This window comes from Rissa tridactyla, chromosome 8 (assembly GCF_028500815.1).
Source record: "Rissa tridactyla isolate bRisTri1 chromosome 8, bRisTri1.patW.cur.20221130, whole genome shotgun sequence".
Taxonomy (NCBI): domain Eukaryota; kingdom Metazoa; phylum Chordata; class Aves; order Charadriiformes; family Laridae; genus Rissa; species Rissa tridactyla.
In genome coordinates this window covers 28921227-28942066 of record NC_071473.1, presented here as the reverse complement: position 1 = coordinate 28942066, position 20840 = coordinate 28921227, and the positions used below count along the sequence as shown (strand labels likewise).

Here is a 20840-nt window from a genome sequence, read left to right as displayed (position 1 = left end):
TCCTCGTTCTCCCGCAGCCCGGCCCCGCCCCGCCGGCGCCCTGACAGCATCCCCGGGACCCGGATGGGGCCGCGCCCACCGCCCCCCGCGGCCGCGCCTCAGTGCCCGGATGGAGCCGCGGCGCCGGGCCGGAACCGCGTCCTACCGCGGCGCAGGGGGTTTCCCCCGCCCGCTCTGCCGCCAGAGGAGCGGGGCCACAGGGCGGAGGCGCGGCCTCTCGGTGGCCTGGCTGGCGGCGCCACCGCGGGCGGCTGCCCCGGATCCGATCCACTCCCCGCCACCGCTTCCTGCTCCCGCCCCGCCTCACCATAGAGATGACAGGGGCGGCGTGGGCCGCAGGGCCTGCCGGGAAGGGAGCGGCGTGCCTCGGCCTCGCAGTTTGAGCGGCCCGTTCGGCGGCGGCTCCGAGCCTGAGGGAGGGAAGGAGGGAGCAGCGCCGGCCGCCGCCATCATGTCGGCAGGGAGCAGCGCCGGCGAGTGGTGCCTCATGGAGAGCGACCCGGGCGTCTTCACGGAGCTCATCAAGGGCTTCGGTGAGGGAGAAACAGAAGCGGGGTCGGGGTCGCGTCGGCGGGCGGGCGGGCGGTGGGGCTCTGAGGCCGCAGCCGCGCGGGTGCGAGGCCGGACCGCTCGCCGCGTCCAGCGGGGCGCTGCCCGGCTCCTTTGGCCAAGGGCGCGGGGCCCCGGTGGGCTGAGCCCGGCCGCGGCGTGGCTGCGGGCCGGCCAGGCGGGCGAGGAAGGGGACGCGGGGTACGGCGGAGGCGCGGCTCGGGCCGGGGTCTGGCGGAGCGAGCGCTGCCGCCGGGGTGCGGGGAGCGGCAGGAGACGTGCTCCTGTGGAAGCTCTCGGCGTGGCGGCGGACGGCCGCGAGTGGGAACGGCCGCGTCTCGGGTGACCTCTGCGTGGCTGTCCCGGTCCTGCCCACAGCACCCAGCGCCTCCCGCTCTCCAGTGCCGACCTTCCCCAGCAGCCTGCGGCTCTCGCACTGACCCGCCGCAGGCAGCGGCCAGTCTTCCGGCCGAGGGAGGCCGTGAGGGCCACGAGTCCCGGCTGCGGCCTCGGGCAGCCCCGCCGCTGCCCGGCCGTTCCCGCGTTCAGGCGGGTGGGCGCCCCGTGGCGGGGAGGGCTGTGCCGGGGAGCCCGTCCCGGCACCCAGGGCACGTGTACGGTGCTGCCGGAGAGCTGGGTAAGCACGGGCTGACTCGGGGAGGAGAGCAGCGTTTGCTAAGGGCCACCAGATGCTGGTCGAGTGCCAGCAGCCTGGGTTACAGAGCCGCCGGGAGAGGGGCGATATGGGAAAGGGCTGTGACCTCGCTGAGCTGTGCTGCTTGCCAGTAGGCCAGGCAGCCTGCGAGAGGCTGCTTTGGGTTTTGGGATATTAAATTTTGTGTTGAATTGCATTTAATTTCCTTAGCAATACTGTTGTTATATGGTTATAACAGTAGATAAGTCTACACAGGATTTTGACCAAGGAAGCAAAATGATTTTGTGCTGGATTACATTGATGTATAATTTCTGTCACTTCTTTCTCTCACAAGTGAAGTCCAGGCATGCTTCTCCTTTTACGTTTCTATTTAACTAATAGATTAATCTTCCACATACTGGGTATTTGAACTCTTGGGGTTCTGGAAAGATCTTGCTTGAGTGTATTGTTTACAGTATTTTCAGTCTACTACCATTGTCTTTCTCTGGAGTAATTTGTTTTAAGTTTTTCTTTGGACTAGCTGACAGTGTCTTTAAAAAGAGTATTATTTTCAGTTGAGCAAAGGATGTGAGGTGACCAAAGATATGTTAACCTCCTCTGCTTCTTTTTTAAATGCAGCTGTATTATAAAGACAATATCACCATACACAGGAGAAATTCCTGAAATAATTTCTCTTGACCTGTCTTGTTTGTTTGTTCTGTTTTTTTTAATGAAGATGCGTTAAAGCCTGTAAATATACTTTTTCATAACCTGGACATACAAGTTTTAAACGTTACCACAGTTCTTTCATGTGTCTGTCTTTACTGGCTGTGTCCCTTTTAAATGGAGTAGTTGAAGAAACCTGTATCTTTCCTTGTTTCAGGTTGTAGAGGAGCACAAGTTGAAGAAATATGGAGTTTGGAACCAGAGAACTTTGAAAAATTGAAGTAAGGCACTTCTCTGATCTATGTGGGTTTTATTCACATCTGAATGAAGTCGCTGAAAGAATGTGTACTAACTTCAGTTGGTTCTGTTTGTTTTGTTGGGGTTTTTGTTGTTGTTTTTTCTTCCATTTCTGTAGAAGCGCATTGGGATTTTGATTTAATTGAATACCTGCCTTGGTACTTAATCTGGCTTTTCTAGTTTTGGAAAGAGAAGGTAATAGCAGCTAGAATGTGAAAATAGATTTCTAATGGTTTTGTTATTGGTTTTCATTATATTGTTTGACAAACTTCTGTTCCTTGCTTTATTTCCCTTCTTCCTCACATAACATGATATTGTATCTGTTGCCTTCAATTATTTTCGTGTACTTAGGTACTTTTGTAACTCGTTTTTCCTGCAGAATCACTTCCATATGTATGTGAAGGTGAATAGTCTTGGTGTAACTGACAATGACTGTTATCATACAGAACAGTTCTGCCCTCGTTAGGCAATATTAATTCTTCTACCATGTTGTCCATGATGCGTTGTTATCCATGTTCACATACAAGATTTTAAGAGAAAAATGTCATCTAATCCAGACCATACTCTATTCCTGTGCAGATATCCCATGCTTGTATAATTAATCTTTCAGAAGATGTAGTTTTAGAATTTTTGCCTGACTGAAGATATTTGACAAGTGACACCTGAATGCCCGAAACATTACTTGAGAAGTGGTTTATCTGCTTCATCAGAACATTACCTGTTTTGTTCATAAAGTAACAGCTTTCCTTGTTTGTACTGTCAGATGTGTATCTTTCTAGTCATGAGTGATGGCCAGCTTCCTTCCTACGCATATGTATGATATTTTAGCTTAAATAATAAGAGTTAAAGAATATAATAACATGTATCATTTTTTGAATTCTCTCAGTGGACCCACTGTTTAAAAAGACATCTCAGACTTCTGGTCAGAGCTTAGGAAAAGTTTCTCATGCAGTACAGCTGTTATGTTTGCCTTTTGTAGATAAATCTTTTGTGGCAATGACCTTAAATTCTGGTTGATACGATGAATGAGTTTTTGCTTAATTGTAGTTGTAGATTTTTGTGAGAATCGTTTTCTTTACTAGTAAGTTTTTGGTTTATGGGAATACTAAATACAGTGTAACATGCAGTAAAAGCTGTTTACTATGCAAGACATGCAAGTCTGAAAAGCAAAGACAATTTCAGTAGAAGGGAAAACTGGGCTTCTCTTACTTCTCAGGGAGATAACTCAAAGCATGAAGTTTCACAAGAGCTACTGTTATCTTCGTATATTTCATTTATGCCTAAGCATTACCAAAACTTTAGTTCCAGCTCCTGTATATGATTGACAAATGTTTTGATAGCTATTTGTCACTGACAAATTCAGAAGAGTGTTGTGCAACTGTAATAGTTACAATAACCAGGAAGACTGGTCCTGACTTATGAAAATTACTGACTAAATGCTAATTCAGATTGGGATTGTTTAGCATATACAGAAAGAAGCCTGAAGTATGTTCTGCCTAATTAAAAGATCACATCTGAAAATTTCAGTGCAAGTTCCCTATGTTTAGAAAGAAATAATTAAGACAATTACTGTACAAGCATACAGTTAAATTATGTAGAGGTTTCTGGCTTTGATGATTTTCATTAGTACAGGTGATATTTTTTTTTTTTCCTATCAATTTTATTTTTTAGGCCGGTACATGGGCTGATTTTCCTCTTCAAGTGGCAGCCTGGAGAGGAACCAGCAGGTTCTGTTGTTCAGGATTCCAGACTGGATACAATATTTTTTGCTAAACAGGTACGGCAAGTTCAGATATTTTTTTTTTGGATATGTCATGAAACATGGCTTTTAATACCAAAAGATAAATGAGCTTTTTGTTGATATGTGCACAAAAATACAAGGTGAAATAACTTTAACAAATTCTGTGAGACGAGGGACTGTGTATTAAAAGATGATTAACAAAGCAAATCAAATTTATCCGTCAAGTCAGACAAAAATATCATCGGGTATGGAAGAGTAAAGCTCTTATTTATTTGTCAGCCTACTCTTATAAGAGTAAATTAACTCTCTGTGCGATAGAGAATTACTTGATAAATGTTCTCAGCAGAATGAGCAAATTATTTTTTTGAAACCACTTTCAACAAATTCCAGGAAGAAATATTTATTTTGGTCCAGTTTTTATTTCTTTTGTTTCTCAAATGCTCTGCAGCCAGGGCAGCATAGCTTTAGGATAATACTTTCCTTTAAGAGTTTGCAGACTGTTTTGGCATGGAAGTTTTAAGTATTTAAACCAGTAAGGTAAGTTTAAATTAGAAATTATAGGAAAAATTGTTCTTGCTAATGTGATTCATTACTGAGTAGTACTGAAATTCTGTGTAAGCTTTGACAGGCTGCTGTGTGTATTGTTTGCAAGCAAGAAAAGCAAGAGAAAGTAACCAGAATGAAAGTAGGAGGACTAAAAATGTAGGAGTAATAAATGTGTTTAGTTCTTTATAAACACCTGCTTCTCAAACAGTGATAAATGTAACAGTCCAAACAAGAAGTGTAACCCTACATGTGTTAATAACAAAGCATTCATATCAAAGGGCAAATTATTAGGCTTTCTATGAAGACTGACACATAGACTGGATGTTGTTTTGGGTTTTGTTTTCTTTTTTTGATTAGCGGTGTTTCGTTTTGGTTTTTTGTTTTTTTCGAAAAAGGAAAAGTGTTTTGTGTGTAAATTTCAGGATATAAAGAAGTCTCCACACACTTCAAGCTAAAAGTATAGAAATCCGGAAGACAATGGAAACATGAGGTTTATCTCTAGCTCTCCTGGCTAATCTGTACGTGTGCTTCTGTTGTGCAGATAATCATCTTTAATTTGTTTCTTTTATAATCAGCTTACTGTTTCATGCTATTGTGGAATTGGTCTTTTTTGATACTGTTTTCTTTGTTCTTCCCCAGCTGCAGCTCTTGAGTACTGCCAAGCAGTATCCACCGTTCTTATGATACAATGATCAGCAGTAGTTTGTCAAACGGCTTTATAGGTTGATGAGACTGATGGATACTGATTTAGGCTGTGATTTGTAGCTAATCAGACATGCTGTTAGTGATCAGTAGGCTACGGCTACAGAACAGCCTTGATGCAAAGAACCTCAGGGAAAATCCTTGATATAACTCTCAAAGGGTAGTTGTGTGGCAGGAGGAAATAGCTCTGATATGAATCTAGAGAGGTTTTTTTTAAGATGAAGGTGAATTTACCCTTATTCAAGGAATTTCATCTTTCTTGTTTCCTGTGAGTAGGTGAGGTTCTCCCAGAATTGCTGTTCTTGTGGATGCTGAAAAGTTGCAAAGCACTTGTCTGCTTGCTCCACTACTTTTGCTTCCCCACCCCACCCCTCCACTTCCATTTCCGAAGCATGACACTTTGTTTAAAAGCAAGTACCTAAGAGGAGCTTTGTTGAGCTTTAAGTTGGGATTGCAGAATGTACATCAGAAAATTTGCATAATGTTAGACTTGCTAGCAAAACCAGAAAATAAAGGCTAACAATGAAAAGTCATCTTTATTTTGTAGCTTTCTTTGAACCATTCATATTTTACCGTTTTCTTAAGCCTGAAACCTCTTTGTGGAGGTGTAGGAACTTTCAAATCCTCACCATCCTTCACCTGCTGCCTTTAAGGAGAGTGTGCTGGAGTGACTCAAAGAATTCATTAATTTCAGCATGGAAAGCAATTTCTAGAAGTGTTCACTATTTTAAAATAGTAGTACCTAGTGTGCCACTTGGTGGCGTGGAATATGTTTCATAGAATCATGGAATGGTTAGAGTTAGAAGGGACCTTAAAGATCATCTAGTTCCAACCCCCCTGCCAAGGGCAGGGACCCCTCCTACTAGACCAGCCTGCTCAAAGCCCCATCCAACCTGGCCTAGAACGCTTCCAGGGATGGGGCATCCGCAGCTTGCCTGGTTTCATAAGTAACTTGCAAAGAGTTTAAAGTTAGAATATCTTTTTCATATTTTATTATTGTTTGTTAGCCAAGTGCAGTGGCTTAGCAAAATCAAAATGTACATATATTTGACATACAAATGCTCGTGTTTCATGTCAGTTCAGTTTTGCCTGGACTGAGGTGTTTTGACTGAACAACTGGTGAAATAGTCACAAAGAAATACAAATTAAAAGTCATCAGATAAATGAAATAAACTGGTTTTGATATTTTGGGGGGATTTGTAATACCAGTTTAGCTCTGGTGACTTTCCAGTTGGAGGAAGTTAGCCTTAGTTAGAGATCCAACTTGACAAGCTCATTTTGAGGACTGATCATGTTTTCTCAAGCAAATGGCTGATGAGCAGGATGTCTTGGTCCTCCCAGCCGATCTCCTTTTGACTTCATGATTCTGTTCCTCTCTTGCAATGGCTCAGCTGCTCATTGAACTTCCCTGAGCCAGTGCAGCTCATCAGCCAGCAGTTTTCTGTAGATTCTCTGTGCATATTTTCTTGGCTGATCTCCTGCAACATTATGAGATATATTTGTTCAGTGAGTCTGTACAGGCCAAAGCTTGTAAAAGGTAAGTGAGAGAGAACAGCAGTTTCTTTATAGTAGTACTGAAGTTACTGCATTTCTTGAAATCGCAGTCTGTGAATTCTTCTGAGTCACCCAGGAGCACAAGTGAAGACAAGCATTAATATTAAATATTTCTATTGTAAAATAGCAAAAAATGCAACTGTGCTCATGTGCCTCTGCTATTTTTCTCTGTGCATGTTAAGTCCAATTTTATGGTGACTTTGAGGATTGGGTTTTGTTATCTTTTGAGAATCTTCTTCATGTCGCAACTTTTTTTTTTTTTTTTTATTCTTAATTACAAAAGTGATGAGTAAAATAACCGTATATTCATTTGTAGGCTGGAACCCCAGAACATATAGATTTGTTTTCTGGGTTAGCAAAATTATTATGACACTTAAGATTATTGGTCTGTTGATTTGTATCTTCAAAACTGACATGACACTGGAGCCCTAAAAATCTCAAGAAATCTTTGGCGCTCTTTCCTTTCTTTCTTCTAAATGTTACTGTCTAAAAATCTGTTTTACTGCAGAGAAGTAGTCTTGTTCATGCAGGATTCAGTAACTGTTAGTAAGTAACAACAATTTAGTATGGGAAATAGATGATGCTATTGCAGCATGGCTCCATTTCTGTTCAATTTTAAATAGATGTTCCATCTTAAACATTGTTTCATTTGGGGGGGGCAGTGGAACTTTAGTTAGATGTAAAAGGCTACAGCTGTCAAATTGTTAAGCAAAACACGTTTAAAACTGTGTTAGGAAGCACAATTTTGGTAAGCAGCTTGTGCATGCTCTCCTCTTACTCATATACACTTTCATAGCGATGTTGTAGTTAAATTCCAAATGACAACTAATCTTGTTCGAAGTTAAATCACAAGTATGTTGGGGGGGTTTCAAATTTTAAAGTCTGTCTAATATGCATGCAAATTAAAGGATTTTTTTTTTTTAATGGTCACTTTTGTGTGCACTCATGTTAAATTTGGCCTCCCTGTTATGCCTAGGTATGATTTGGTCCTCTATTTGAGGCCACAGAACTCTGGATGATCTTACATACCCTTTGAGCTAGGATACCTAGGCACAATGAGGTGAGTTAAGGATACAATTTCAGCCTTAACTCTGAATTTCCTGATTCTGTGTTGCTTAAGTAGCCCTTGCTGTTACATTTACACACAGTGGCTACACAATTGTACCACTGAATGTATTCAGCTGTCTTCAGCACTGTTTTGAATAGCTATATTCTGTGCTGATCTCTGCAGAATTGGAAGTGTCTCTTCACAAAAAAGAGTGCCATTGTTGCAGACTTACCTACTAAAAATTTTTCATTTAATAAGATCTTCAGGTTTTATTACTGAAGGATTAGTATCATGCCTTTATTTTGTGTCATGTATTTATGCTGCACTGTGATGATAAAACATTACAATTGTGATATTAAAACATTAACTTCATTAATTGGGAATAAAATCCATATACCTTCAGAAGGAGGATCTTCTAAATGATACTGTTAATAACAAAACTTTGGTCTTTTTTTATCTTTGTCCACTAATGGAAGTACATAGTATGTGTTTTTTAACATTTCCAATACTTCAGTTGATTTCAAAGTCAAAATTTTTGACATTTTCAGGTTTGGTAGCATTAAGAGAGATCAGCGATCCATGTTAAAGCTAAACATGGGATAACAGATAACTTGTAAGAAGTGAAATGAACTTGCAACACATCTAATCAAAATCCGAGATTTTCAGAAATTGAATATAACTATAGGAAGATTATATATTTATTCCAAAGGAATAAAAATAAATAAATAAAATTATATAGGGTATTTAAACAAGAATAAGTTCCAGAAATTTGTCCTAGAGCTGAATTTTTCATGTTGAGCTTTGTAAAGCCAACTGTTTTGTAACATTGGGATGCTTAGTAAGTGAACTCCAGTGATTTGCTGGTTATACTACCAGTTGCAGCGCAGAGTTGTCCGCAGCTTTTTGAAAAACAAAAATCCATCAGATAGAGGATGCAAGTCAAGAAGTTAAAATGCTTCATCCTTAAATTGATCCAGAAACTCGGGTTGGATCCATTGGGAAAGGTGCATGCTTATGAAGTTATACATCTTAACTGAAGAGTGTGCCAGAGTGCCTATTCAAGTGGTTCCTTTGTTTTAAGCTGCGCTTCACTTGGTGATGTGGTAATGTTCTCAGGTTTTTTATGATCATCTCACTAATGTGCATATACGTGTGTGTGTGTATATATTATTATTATTTTCTTTCGAATATTATTAAATCACCTTGTAGCTTTGCTAGCAAAATCTTTGAAATATGGGTAGTTGATCAATCAAATGTGTCACCAGGACTCCCTGGCCAGAAACATACAGGCAAATGCTGGGATTTCTGAACAAATACAGAAATCCTCGTAAGTTTTCTCAAGTCAAAATAAAAATCCGGGACAACCTGTGTATATTGTTATGTTGTCCAAATGCAGAAAATGTTTTCTGCCGATGCTGGAACGCCTTAAGTAAGAGATACATCGTATGTTAGGGTAGGTGGGTAACCTGACCAATTTCTCTCTCAGGGGATTCACTAGCTTGTGTGTATAGCAGTGCTGGACTGGCTGTGTGCATTGATAGGATGCTGTGCCCATGTGACAAATAAACCTTGCACTCATCTACGTTAGGTACTGCAGTCACCACCTCCTCCTTGCTCTGTGCTCTTTACCGTGCCCATCAGTTACTACTACCTAGGTAACACCTTCTTCTGTCTTGGTAATTCTCTCATCATCTAGATCCAGGAACATACTCTTTTTATGCATATCACCTTCACTCGCTTCTATTCCTCTGCCACAGGACTATTCTTGCTGCCTTTTCCCTATCTCCTGCATGTCACTTCCTGAAGAACGTTTGTAGTTCTATAATGTATTTCCACTTCAACAGCTAGGGGCCACTGGTCTGAGATCTGCATCTGTTGCATATTGTTTTCTAGCAGTAAGACAAGATTGTCTGTCTTGGTCCTCATATACTTTAACAGATTCCTCTCATACTGTAGTTGGAATACAAAAACATATTTATGCTGAAAGGCATCTCATTTTATGAGACCACAAATTCCCTGCAGAGTTTAATTTTTACACTTATTTTTGCCGCTGATTAAAGCTCCTGCATCCAGCTGGTCCAACACAGTTTCTGTGTTGATCTTGCCTCTAGGCACAAAATCTCTCTTAATTTCCCTTCCCTTTTTTGAAGCCATCATTGAATTAGTGGACTGTCAGAGCAACTGATTGTTCCATCTTTATTTTTCAGTAAAAATGGTTACCACTTAGTGCTGTCTCTCCCTATAATGTCCTGTATTAGTTATCATTTAACAAGTACAGTTTGCTGTAGTGACTCTCCCTTCATTATAATAGCACTGTTCTTCACCACAGGTATGTCATCCTTTCATCCTAGTACTACTTTTCAACTGTGCCTGATACCATTCTCTAGTCATATCTCAGAGAATCTTTAGTTCTTGGTTCCTTTTTTATGTTATTCAATAATTCTCGTGAGTTATGTCATTCTAATAGTCTGTGCTTTTTAAGTTTTCTGTTGCTGTTCATTATTTCACTGTCCTTGATGAATATTCCTTCTACGGCCTTTATTTTGTAGTTGTGTGAACTCTAGCCGTAGGTTTGTGTACCTGCGGTTTGTTTAATTTGAGTTTCAGTTGCTGTAATCTGTTCTCTGTATGTAGTTGACTCCCTTGATTACCATTTAAGTCAACTAGAATGTATTTTTATTAATTTAAGAAATGCTTTATTATTTCTTTATTATCTGCACTATAAGACATAATCTGGACTGAGAACACCTGAAGTATGGACAATTAATATATGATGTTGCTTACAGTATGAACATGTAAGTTTTCCTTTGTTAGAGACTAGCTTTGATTGCAAAGTAGGTTGGTTGGTTTTTTCTCTTTTTTTTTTTTTATTTTCATTCCCCATTGTTGTTGGAAGTGGTTTCATGTTCACAGCCCTGAACTTAATTTTCATTTTTTTAATACAAAATCAACATCCTCTCTCCCAGTCCTAAGGTTTAAGTAGCATTTTCAATTGCAAGATAGTCTCATGGACTGAAGATACGTTATATTTTCTAGCCTATAGCTCACTGAGAAAAAAAAATGCTAATGTGAAGTCTTTCTTGTATTATGGCCTTATGCCATTTGATTACTGTGCTTTTAATTAAATCTCAGATTATATTTAATAATCCTTGTAGTCTCTCTTGTTCTTTAAATACTGTATTTTAGTTTGGGTATTACTAAAGACATGGCTGTAATATGAAAAGATTTGTTTATATTTTCTAAAAATGGAATATTTTAGAATAAAGGATTACGTCTAAGGAACAGTGTCACACAAACTAGTAACTGTGAGCTTGAAAAGGATAGGTATATTGTAAATCAAGAAACAAGCAAAAAATCTAAAATTTCATATGCCTTATGAACCAACAAACCATCTTTTAAAAAAATCTTTACATCTTGGAACACCTCTAAATTTTATTAGTTTATCCCTAAGATATTTGAAGTTTTTTGTCCAACACAACCTGCTTGTAAAAATTCTAGGTTCCATAATGTGCTTTATTGCCCCAAATGAATTTTTCTTTTTTTTTTGAGCTTCTACTCCTGGTAGGAATTCTGAATATTTGAAGGACATTCTCTATGGAAGAGTTGACTTTTTTTTTTTAAGACTGTACATATAATAACGTAATTTGGGCACCTTCCTTTGAATAGTACTTGATTTGTTTTTCCACTGAGCTCGCTGTATTTCTTCTATGTCCTTTATTAATCATTTTGGGGAGCTGGTGAGACAGTATAATGACAGAGTTTCTACGGAGAGGTGTGAAATATCAGGTTTTTATCAATGAATTGTGTGACACCATCCAGCGTTCATTTTATTAGTCTCCTACGGCAAAGGCTTTTGTTAGACTTGATTTGCTGCCTGTTTTAGAGTGAAGCTCTAATGTGAATCAGTATAGAAAGTATGTGTTTGCAATGAAAAATGTTGTCCAGCTTAAATTAAATTTTTATCACTAGTACTGAACAAATTCTCAACACTTTTTTTTTTCTAGGTAATTAATAATGCTTGTGCTACTCAAGCCATAGTAAGTGTACTACTAAATTGTGCTCATCAAGATATCCATCTAGGAGAGACTTTGTCAGAATTTAAGGAATTTTCACAAAGTTTTGATGCTGCGGTAAGTGCCTACTATTTTCTGTGTTTTAAGTGTCACGGTGTTATATCTACGTTGGCTTACAACTTAATTTTGTTACTTTCAGATGAAAGGTTTGGCACTAAGCAACTCAGAAGTGATTCGGCAAGTTCACAACAGTTTTGCCAGGTAACACATGTTTTAAATCTAGGCAAAATTTGAGCAAATTCTTTTTAATCTCAGATTTTTTTAATCATTTTCTTTGCAGACAGCAGATGTTTGAATTTGATGCAAAGTCTTCAGCAAAAGAAGAAGATGCATTTCACTTTGTAAGCTATGTTCCTGTTAATGGACGGCTATATGAACTAGATGGCTTAAGGGAAGGACCAATTGATTTAGGTAATATTTTACGTTTTTTCTGAACATCCTTCATGTTAACAATAGCTTATTGCAACAAATTGGTTGATGTTATAGGATCAAACCAAGTTATTTATTAAAATAAAGGTTATCTTTAAAGTTTTTTTAGCATGCTATTCAGGCTCGTACTTCTCTGTGGTGGTTGGTTTTTTTTTTTGTTGGTCTGAAAATGCAATTTTCTTCCTCCTTCCTCCAAATTTCTGGTTATCTCTCATTCAGTAATCAAATAAACAGGCCTTGCAATCCAGTGGGCTTCTAATACCTTAATAGTTTTGTTGCAAGAAGGAAGTTTACATAACCTACTTCTCATGGGTGTTTGCTCTCTTTACCCGAGGAAATGTGTTGTTGTTCTGAGCTGTCTGTAATGAAACCTGGTAAAACTATGTAATCTTTTCGACTTTCCTTACTGATATTGTGCAATTCCCTTTGCTAGTATTTTTCCCTATGTCTTCCTTTTTGTGATATTATCACCCAAGACAATTCCTATGTCATGTTTTCAAAGCTAGTTTTTTTTTTCCCAGGTTGATTGCAAACTATTCATTTATTTTATCATTTCTTTCTTCTGTGGCAGCATGTATACAGCTGACTCCATACACCTTTTATACGTTATGTGGCTGGTGTTTACACACTATCCTCTTTCTTCTTAGGTAGCAAATATTTTTCTTTATGGTTTAAAAAAATAATAGCTACTTATAGGATAGTTTTATTCTCTGTAAGACTTGTTCCTGTTTTGTGTCTTGTAATCGTTCTTAACTTGTGGTATGTGGGCCATCTTGTGCCTTGAAAACATTTATGGTGCCTGTACGTGTCTGTGCTTTCTTTTGAGTCTGATTTCAATCTCAGTATGTTCCATTTCCAGATTGTTTTCACAATTTTTTGATAGTTCTATTTATTTTTAGTAATGGCTTGCTACTAAATCTCATCTTTAGTCAGGCTAAAGAGACTATACAGTCTGCAAACCTACCAGTGACATAATTTTATCTCAAGATAAACGAGATAATAACTAAAAGTGATTTCAAAAGTTGATAATGCCTCTTTAACAAATTCAAGACCTTAAAACAAATGAAGAGACTCATGATCTTTTGATCATAAAAGTTATCTATCATATATCCTTTTATATTTTTTTCTGTGTCTGACTTTTTAACATTGTGTTGCATCTACATAGTATTGACTCTTTATTTTGTCTAAATGGAAGAGCTGTAACTACCCATACTTTTTTCTTTCCCCTCTGTTTCTTGTTATCAACAAATTAAGCTAGATGCTTTTCCCCTTAAAATTTAGGTTTGCTCCATTGCTTTGGCCAATACGTTATCCAAATATTGTTATTAAAAAATGTGTCTTACACCTCCTAAAAAAAATCACCCAAGTAATTTGAGACTGTAGTTGCCAAGAAAAAACTTGTTACATACTCTGAAGTTGCTGCGTAAGCCCGAATTATACAAGTCTTAAATTTGCAATACATTTTGCAAAGAAGATTAATGTCTTTTTTCCTTTGTGTTTTTCCCTAGGTGCATGCAATCAAGATGACTGGATAAGTGCTGTACGGCCTGTCATAGAGAAACGTATACAAAAGTAAATGGTCATGATGCTTTTAAAATATAGCACCTTGTATATGTTTAAAAATTCCTTATTCTTAATTTCCTTCAATTAAAGGCTTTCAACTGAATTTCTAAGGAATGACGCTTATGCATCATTTTTATGTGCATATCACTGTGTGACTTCAGAACCTATTACCCAACATGACCCAAATGTGATGATAGATAAATCTCAAATACGCTGTGTTCCTGTATGGTTAATCAAAGTAGGTATCTGTGTAGTGAAGAGAGATCCTACTAGTACTCTGAAAAAGGAAGAGCAAGATTATTAACTCTGTTAGACAGCTGTGGGTCTGTGCAAGGGAAAAATAACAGTGCCGTTACCATGGATTAAGTTTGGGGGTGCACTGATAATTAAAAATACCAGAAAATAACCATATCCACACAGCTGGTATTTACAGAGAACAAGTTTTCCTTAAGTATGTGGCTTGGTTTAGAAATTTAAGCTAGAAAAACGTACTATAGAAATTTCCCTACTTCTTGGCTAAGACCCCAAGACTGCAGCCCCAGACATGTTGGAAATAAAGTTAATTTTATGTCAGTTTTAGAAGTTAATTTTCAAAGTCTTTTATTTTAAGAGCTTTTTTGATAAGCAAAACATTGCTACCAAATCGTATTTGGAGAATTTAAACTCTGAAAGGCCTGCTAGTCTAACTGTTGAATGTACTTTTTACATTGTATGAAGAAATCTCCAATGTTTTCTATGAAGTAACAGTAACAACAAAGTAAAAACGATTGTGTGCAGCAGTCTTGTGCAAGTTTTGTTGTCAACTATATAATGTTTTGTTTCCTTTTTGGTCAGTTTCAGTATTTATTTTTTCTGACCACAGACAGGAATAGTAATATCTTGGGAGAGGAGCTTATTAGGAGTTACATATTGGATAGTGTTTGTCTGAGGTTTGATTTTATTTCATGGCAAGATTGGATCTGTAGCACAACTTAATTTAATAGATCCATTTGCTTTTTTTTTTCCACAAAACGCATTCCCTTATAATGAAATTGTGGAGGAGGTTTTGAGTTGTCATGTCAATGATTAATTTTGAAAGTGGGGTTTTTTTTGTTTTTGTTCCTCATTTAGATACAGTGAAGGTGAGATAAGGTTTAACTTGATGGCTATTGTATCTGACAGAAAAATGATATATGAGCAGAGGATTGCAGAATTACAGCAGCAACTTGCAGAGGTATGCCATGGTATTTAAGTTATTGGAGTAGTTCTCTGATAATAGTTCCGTGTCTTGGCTTTATTATTCACCACCTTCTTTCCTTGCTCCAAATGGAGTATCACTAAAAAAAGCAGGGAATGATTACTACATGTCTGTCCAGTACAGCGCAGTGCTGTGTGGATGCCCTGATGCAGCTCTGGTTAGTTCTGAGTGAGCTAATTTGAGCGCTCGGTACAGTATGGCCATGTCATTGTGGCTCTCTGTCTGGACTAATTTGCTGTGGTAGTGGAACTATTCTTTTCCTAGTACCTGAGCTAATCTGCTAATAAATAACTACAGAAATTCCTTAAATGTTCCTGTAACTGTAAGCAAAACTGAATCTTTCTGTGATAGAAACACTCTTAAGACAAGACTTATTTTTATTAAAAAAAAAAAAATTTAAAATGCAGTAACATCCACTTAACTTTTTCTGTTTTGTGGAAGGAGGAGCCTATGGATACAGATCAAAGTAGTAATATGTTAAGTTCAATACAATCAGAAGTTGCAAAATACCAGATGTTAATTGAAGAAGAGAACCAAAAATTAAAAAGATATAAGGTATGTAGCCTTTGCTTTTCTGATGAAACTATTGGAAAAGTTGTAAGAAAAAGCCAGCTGAAGGAATTGGACGGGTACTAGAAAGGCAACGTTATGTAAATCCATGTTGCGTTCCTCAATTTACAGGTTAATTACCAGTTTGCTTCCTTTTAGCATAAGGCTTACAAGTCAATTCGTAATGGTCTTTGTAGCTCCCTTTGCTTTGCCACTTCTTCGTATCTTTCTCACTTTAAAATATTTTTTAAGCACAGTGAGTTCTAGAACTTCTACGAAGAAATTGCTGTATGTGCCCCAGAAGGCTGATCAGCCTTTTCTTGCTCGAGTTGCCTGTTACACCGCTCTGTGTAACAGTGGCCTCTTCCTAAGTAGGACTTTTAACGTGTTAGTCATAACCTTTTTCTACAGAGCATTCATATAAGCTCTCCGAGCTCTCACTGTCAGTAATTAACAGTGTTGATGCATCAGTTGATAATGAAGGCCAATCAGGACATTCGGTGAACTTCGTGCATAGATTCGTTCTGTGTTGGCACGTACATCTTCTAATCTGACCTATAGGTACTTGCATAGCTTTTTGTGGTGAAACTCTCCTAGGGTACTTGAATTGTTCCTTTGTAGTTGTTAACCTGCTGTCTTTTCCTCTGTGGGAAGTAGTGCAGACACAATTGCCATGTCCTGCATTTTCCTAAATAAGTACTTTAAGCGTGTACACTGAAAGCACGTCATACTTTGAAATGACATGTGATATTAAAGAAAATGAGATATGGGAAAGTTCCTCCGAGATCATCACTTGCAACTTTTTTGATAATTCCCTAATACTTTTAAAGGAATGTTTCGAGGCGGGAAAAAAAGCTGGTTAACCAAATTTATTTTTTTTTTTTTTTAATCCCTTAACCCATTTTGGGGGGTATAGAAAGTTCCTATTGCATGTGGAAATATTGTGGAAACTGCCTAAAAGTCCACACTTTTATGTTAGGATGTCTACTTGGGGTCTATGGAGGTCATTCCTCTCAGTTGAAAAACCAAATAATCTCCTACCTTTCTGGAGGGCTGAACCATTGTAGAAGCTGAAAAGTGTTTAGTATAACAAAAATGCGTATGCTTTTGCATTGCAGAAATGTTTAAGTCTTCAGCCTAAGCTGGGGTCACAACTACCCAAGGGACTGTAAAAGTACGTAGGTTGAACTGCAGTTTAAGTTGAGGAAAATGTGAATAGTTTAGATAACAGTACTTGTCTGTTACAGCAGTGGCTAAACCATACAACCTACTTAATCATTGAGGGTTTTTCGGCTTGTATGACAAGAGAGTGTAATAAGAATTTGTGCCTTAAGCAGTAAATTCATCTGGCATATACCTTCTTACTGTGTACTCATAATTTTATTACTTCAACTTGATTTTTAGCTGGCTGAAATTTAAAAAAGAACTCCAGCTCTTGGGGCTGGGGAGGGGGTGCAATGGTGGTGAAGGGAAAAAATCCCCATATAGCCATTTAATACTTCTGTTAATGCTTTTAATTTATTTTAGATTGAAAATATTAGAAGAAAACATAACTATCTGCCTTTCATCATGGAATTATTAAAGACTCTAGCAGAGCACCAACAGTTAATACCATTAGTAGAAAAAGTGAGTATTTCCTAGCTGACTTTTAAGAAACAATGTAAGTATAATTCAAGAAACTATAATTCTTCATACCTTCTACTTAAAATTAAAAATGCAGTCAAATATCATGGAAGCATAAATGGCATGGGTTTATTTATTTAAATGACTACATTCAGATATATTGCTAGTTTATCTGATAGTCCCTTGCAGTTTTCAAGAGGCACAATTCCAATGGAGATCGGAGATTGTGGGACCAACCAACTTTGCACTATTATGCAAAGACAAACTGTATCTCCTCTTTGATAACCTAAACAAATTTTTCTAATGGTGTTATAGGACGAGGCAAATCAATAGCAGCTAAACGATCTGGAAAGCTGCCTGTCGGAAAAGGACCTGGGGGTGTTGGTTGACAGCCATCTGAATATGAGCCAGCAGTGTGCCCAGGTGGCCAAGCCCATCCTGGCTTGTATCAGAAATAGTGTGGCCAGCAGGACTAGGGATGTGATCGTTGCTCTGTATTTGGCACTGGTGAGGCTGCACCTCAAATACTGTGTTCAGTTTTGGGCCCCTCACTACAAGAAAGACATTGAGGTGCTGGAGCGTGTCCAGAGAAGGGCAACCAAGCTGATGAGGGGTCTGGAGCACAAGTCTTATGAGGAGCGGCTGAGGGAACTGGGGTTGTTTAGCCTGGAGAAAAGGAGGCTGAGGGGAGACCTCATCACTCTCTACAACTACCTGAAAGTTGTGAGGTGGGAATGGTCTCTTCTCCGAAGTAACAAGTGATAGGATGAGAGAAAACGGCCTCAAGTTGTGCCAGGGGAGGTTTAGGATGGATATTAGGAAAAATTTTTTACCCTGAAAGGGTTGTCAAGCATTGGAACAGGCTGCCCAGGGAAGTGATTGAGTCACCATCCCTGCGGGCGTTTAAAAGATGGGCAGATGTGTTGGACTTGATGACCTTAAAGGTCTTTTCCAACCTAAATAATTCTATGATTCTATGATCACGTTACAGGGCATAAGATGCTACAATTCAAGAGACATGATTTGGACTTTTCTACAGGAGAAATTATAAGTCCTATTAAATTTGTGATGTGTAGCTCCAGTTAATACGTGGTAGAGTTCCCCATACTATCTTGATGCCCCTTTTTGAACTGAAGATTATTTAAATGTATATATACACAGATGTGTATGTACAAGATTGATCCCTTTTGGATTCTTTAATATTCAGTTTTGTTGATTTATCTAGCTGTCAACACTAGATGGCAACCTTTGCACAGAGGTTCTGCTAATTTAGGTAGCTTGAAATTTGTTCTTTTCACTTTCTCTGGTCTTACATTGATTTACTGGCTCATTGTTTTCCGCTTTTTTAGGTGTCTAGCTATTAACATTGATTTACTATTAAGGTTAGTACTAAGGCTTGTTTATTAAAGTGTGTCTGTCACTTTGGCAAGGTTATTAAACTGGATGGCTAGTCAAGTACTTGAATTGTAATAAGATCAGTGCTGGCTTGTATATCTACTCGTGTGCTATAGATGGTAGCCCTAGTTTTGAACTCGCACTGAAAAAGGATCTCCGTGTTGTTATAATGAAAAAAGAGCTAAATATTATTTAATGAGTACATTCATTAGCTGACGTACTTAGGAAAGCACGTTTGCAAGCCCGTGGTTTATGACAGTATCTTTTGGATTCAGTTTTCAATCTTTTCCTTCTTGGGTACACTGTGGAGTTTTAATCTGGTGTCACGTTAACAGCAATTACTTATAACAACATCAAGTTGCTTTTACAAGTAAATTTCCAGTGGACTCGAGTGGCTGGTGATAACATACCTTAATTCTAAATCACAGAATTAAATCCTGTTCTGTTCAATAATAAGTGGTACCAAGCAGCAGTCTGAATGAACAAATATTTTGACAGAAAGGTGGCTGGTATTGCATCTAAATTGTCCTCTCTTTTTGCCTAATCTTTTTTCACGAAATTCATAAGGAGGGAAATGCTAGTTCCCTGTCAATTTGAACCATCTATCAATTATATGAGAATCTGTTCGCAAATACCTTGGTGGGAACTCTTGTGGGGTTTTTTCCACTCTGCTCTTTTGAAAGATCTAAAAAACAAAGATCTTGATTGCTTCGGAGTTTAATTTGTGATAATCAGTATATCTGAATGCAGTGTTTTCATGTGCCATAAAATGTTTTCATTAGGAAGAGTTATTTCTATGTTAAATAAAATGAATATGGAGGTATGAAAAAGGACGGTTAAATTATGTTTTAAAAATAGTGCTGTTTTTTACCTCTCCTTTTCCTGTATGGAAGTTACCTAATCTTATAGTTTCTTTCATGTTATATATTTAAACCTGTATGGATTCTTAAAAGGCTTTATATATGAACTGAGTGAAATAGTAGTAGGGTACTTCTGAAGGGTCTAAATTTACATTTTAAATGTCTCTTTCTACAGCATATTTTGTTGATTGTTCAAAAATGTAATGAGTAGTCATTCAGAACTCTAAAAAGATCTTTGTCTTATCAGAGTTAACATCATGTCCCTTTGTTTTTTAGGCGAAAGAAAAACAGAATGCCAAGAAAGTTCAGGAGGCCAAGTGAAGATGACTTTGCAAAATACATGCAATTATGTGCTTCTGAAACTATTTTCATGACAACAAATAAAACTTTTCATAAACTTCAAATTTTGTCCAGCGCACGTTTGACAATTGTAACAGTTTGTCTTGTACTGTATGCACGGGTCTGATTTTCTTCCTTCACCTGCATCTTGTGCATGTAGTACTGCTAAGTAATGTTTAGGTTCTCTTGGTCAAATTCAGTATTTAACAGTCTATCTGATTTCTGAAAGCTTGGGAAGTGAACCTAAAAATGTGCAAGGAAAATATATCGATTTTGTCCCACTTGAATATATGATAATGATACAAATGCCAGAGTTTAAGCATGAGCTTTCTTTGCTCATCCCTACTAACAATGATAATGCTATCCAATTGTTCAGTGACATGCCCTGTACCTTTGTTTTTACGAAGTATGTGTCTAATTTTTCTACAAAATTGAAAAGTATGAATTTAGCTGTAGAAACATTTGCAAAGACCAATGTATAATCTCAAAAGATCGGCATTGCTTTAGTAGAAAGATAATAAATATTCCCATTTTTATTTTGGCAAACTTTCTTCTGTGGTATTTTCTTATTGGATAAGATGATTAGATATGTATTGGAGATCATCAGCCTTGTGACTTTGAGTCCATGAGTTTTAAATTTGAGTTAGAAGGAAGGGACGCTATTGTTTGGGGGAGTTAATATTCTTGGATATAAGGTAGTACTGCTCTAGAGTATGTTAAATTTAAGTCTTTAAAACAATGCTTTTTAACTGACCTTGGGAGGTAATTTAATATAAGAAAAAAACTTGTATGGAAGATTCTTGTTGATAACAACATTGTAATGGAAGTTGCTTGAACGGTCTTCCATGGACCAAAGAGAATGTGTCGGGATTGGAGCTCACAGGGTATCCTACCTTCTTAGTGCTGCTCGTATCTGAACTGTGAATAGGCAGATTATTTTGGGTAAGGATAGTAACAGGCCATTGTAACAATACATAATACTTGAGTCTCTGAAACACTGTTAGTGTATATAAATTAGAAAACTTTCAGTTTCTT

At 38.2% G+C, this 20840-nt stretch overlaps 1 protein-coding gene across 3 annotated transcripts; it reads left to right on the top strand.

Moving 5' to 3' along the window:
- Positions 1-109: 109 nt before the first annotated feature.
- On the top strand, positions 110-20351 carry UCHL5 (ubiquitin C-terminal hydrolase L5). Of its 3 annotated transcripts, XM_054210616.1 has the most exons (11): positions 110-533; positions 2067-2130; positions 3818-3923; positions 11742-11867; positions 11950-12011; positions 12091-12221; positions 13748-13811; positions 14913-15015; positions 15481-15594; positions 17116-17214; positions 19743-20351. In XM_054210616.1, the coding sequence occupies exons 1-11, from the start codon at positions 110-112 to the stop codon at positions 19785-19787; spliced, it is 1338 nt and encodes a 445-aa protein (XP_054066591.1). In that variant the 3' UTR covers positions 19788-20351. The 3 variants fall into 3 exon arrangements, with proteins under 3 accessions (XP_054066591.1, XP_054066592.1, XP_054066593.1); XM_054210617.1 differs by lacking the exons at positions 15481-15594; positions 17116-17214; positions 19743-20351 and adding an exon at positions 13893-14040; XM_054210618.1 differs by lacking the exons at positions 110-533; positions 2067-2130; positions 3818-3923 and adding an exon at positions 7680-7749.
- The last annotated feature ends 489 nt before the right edge of the window (positions 20352-20840 follow it).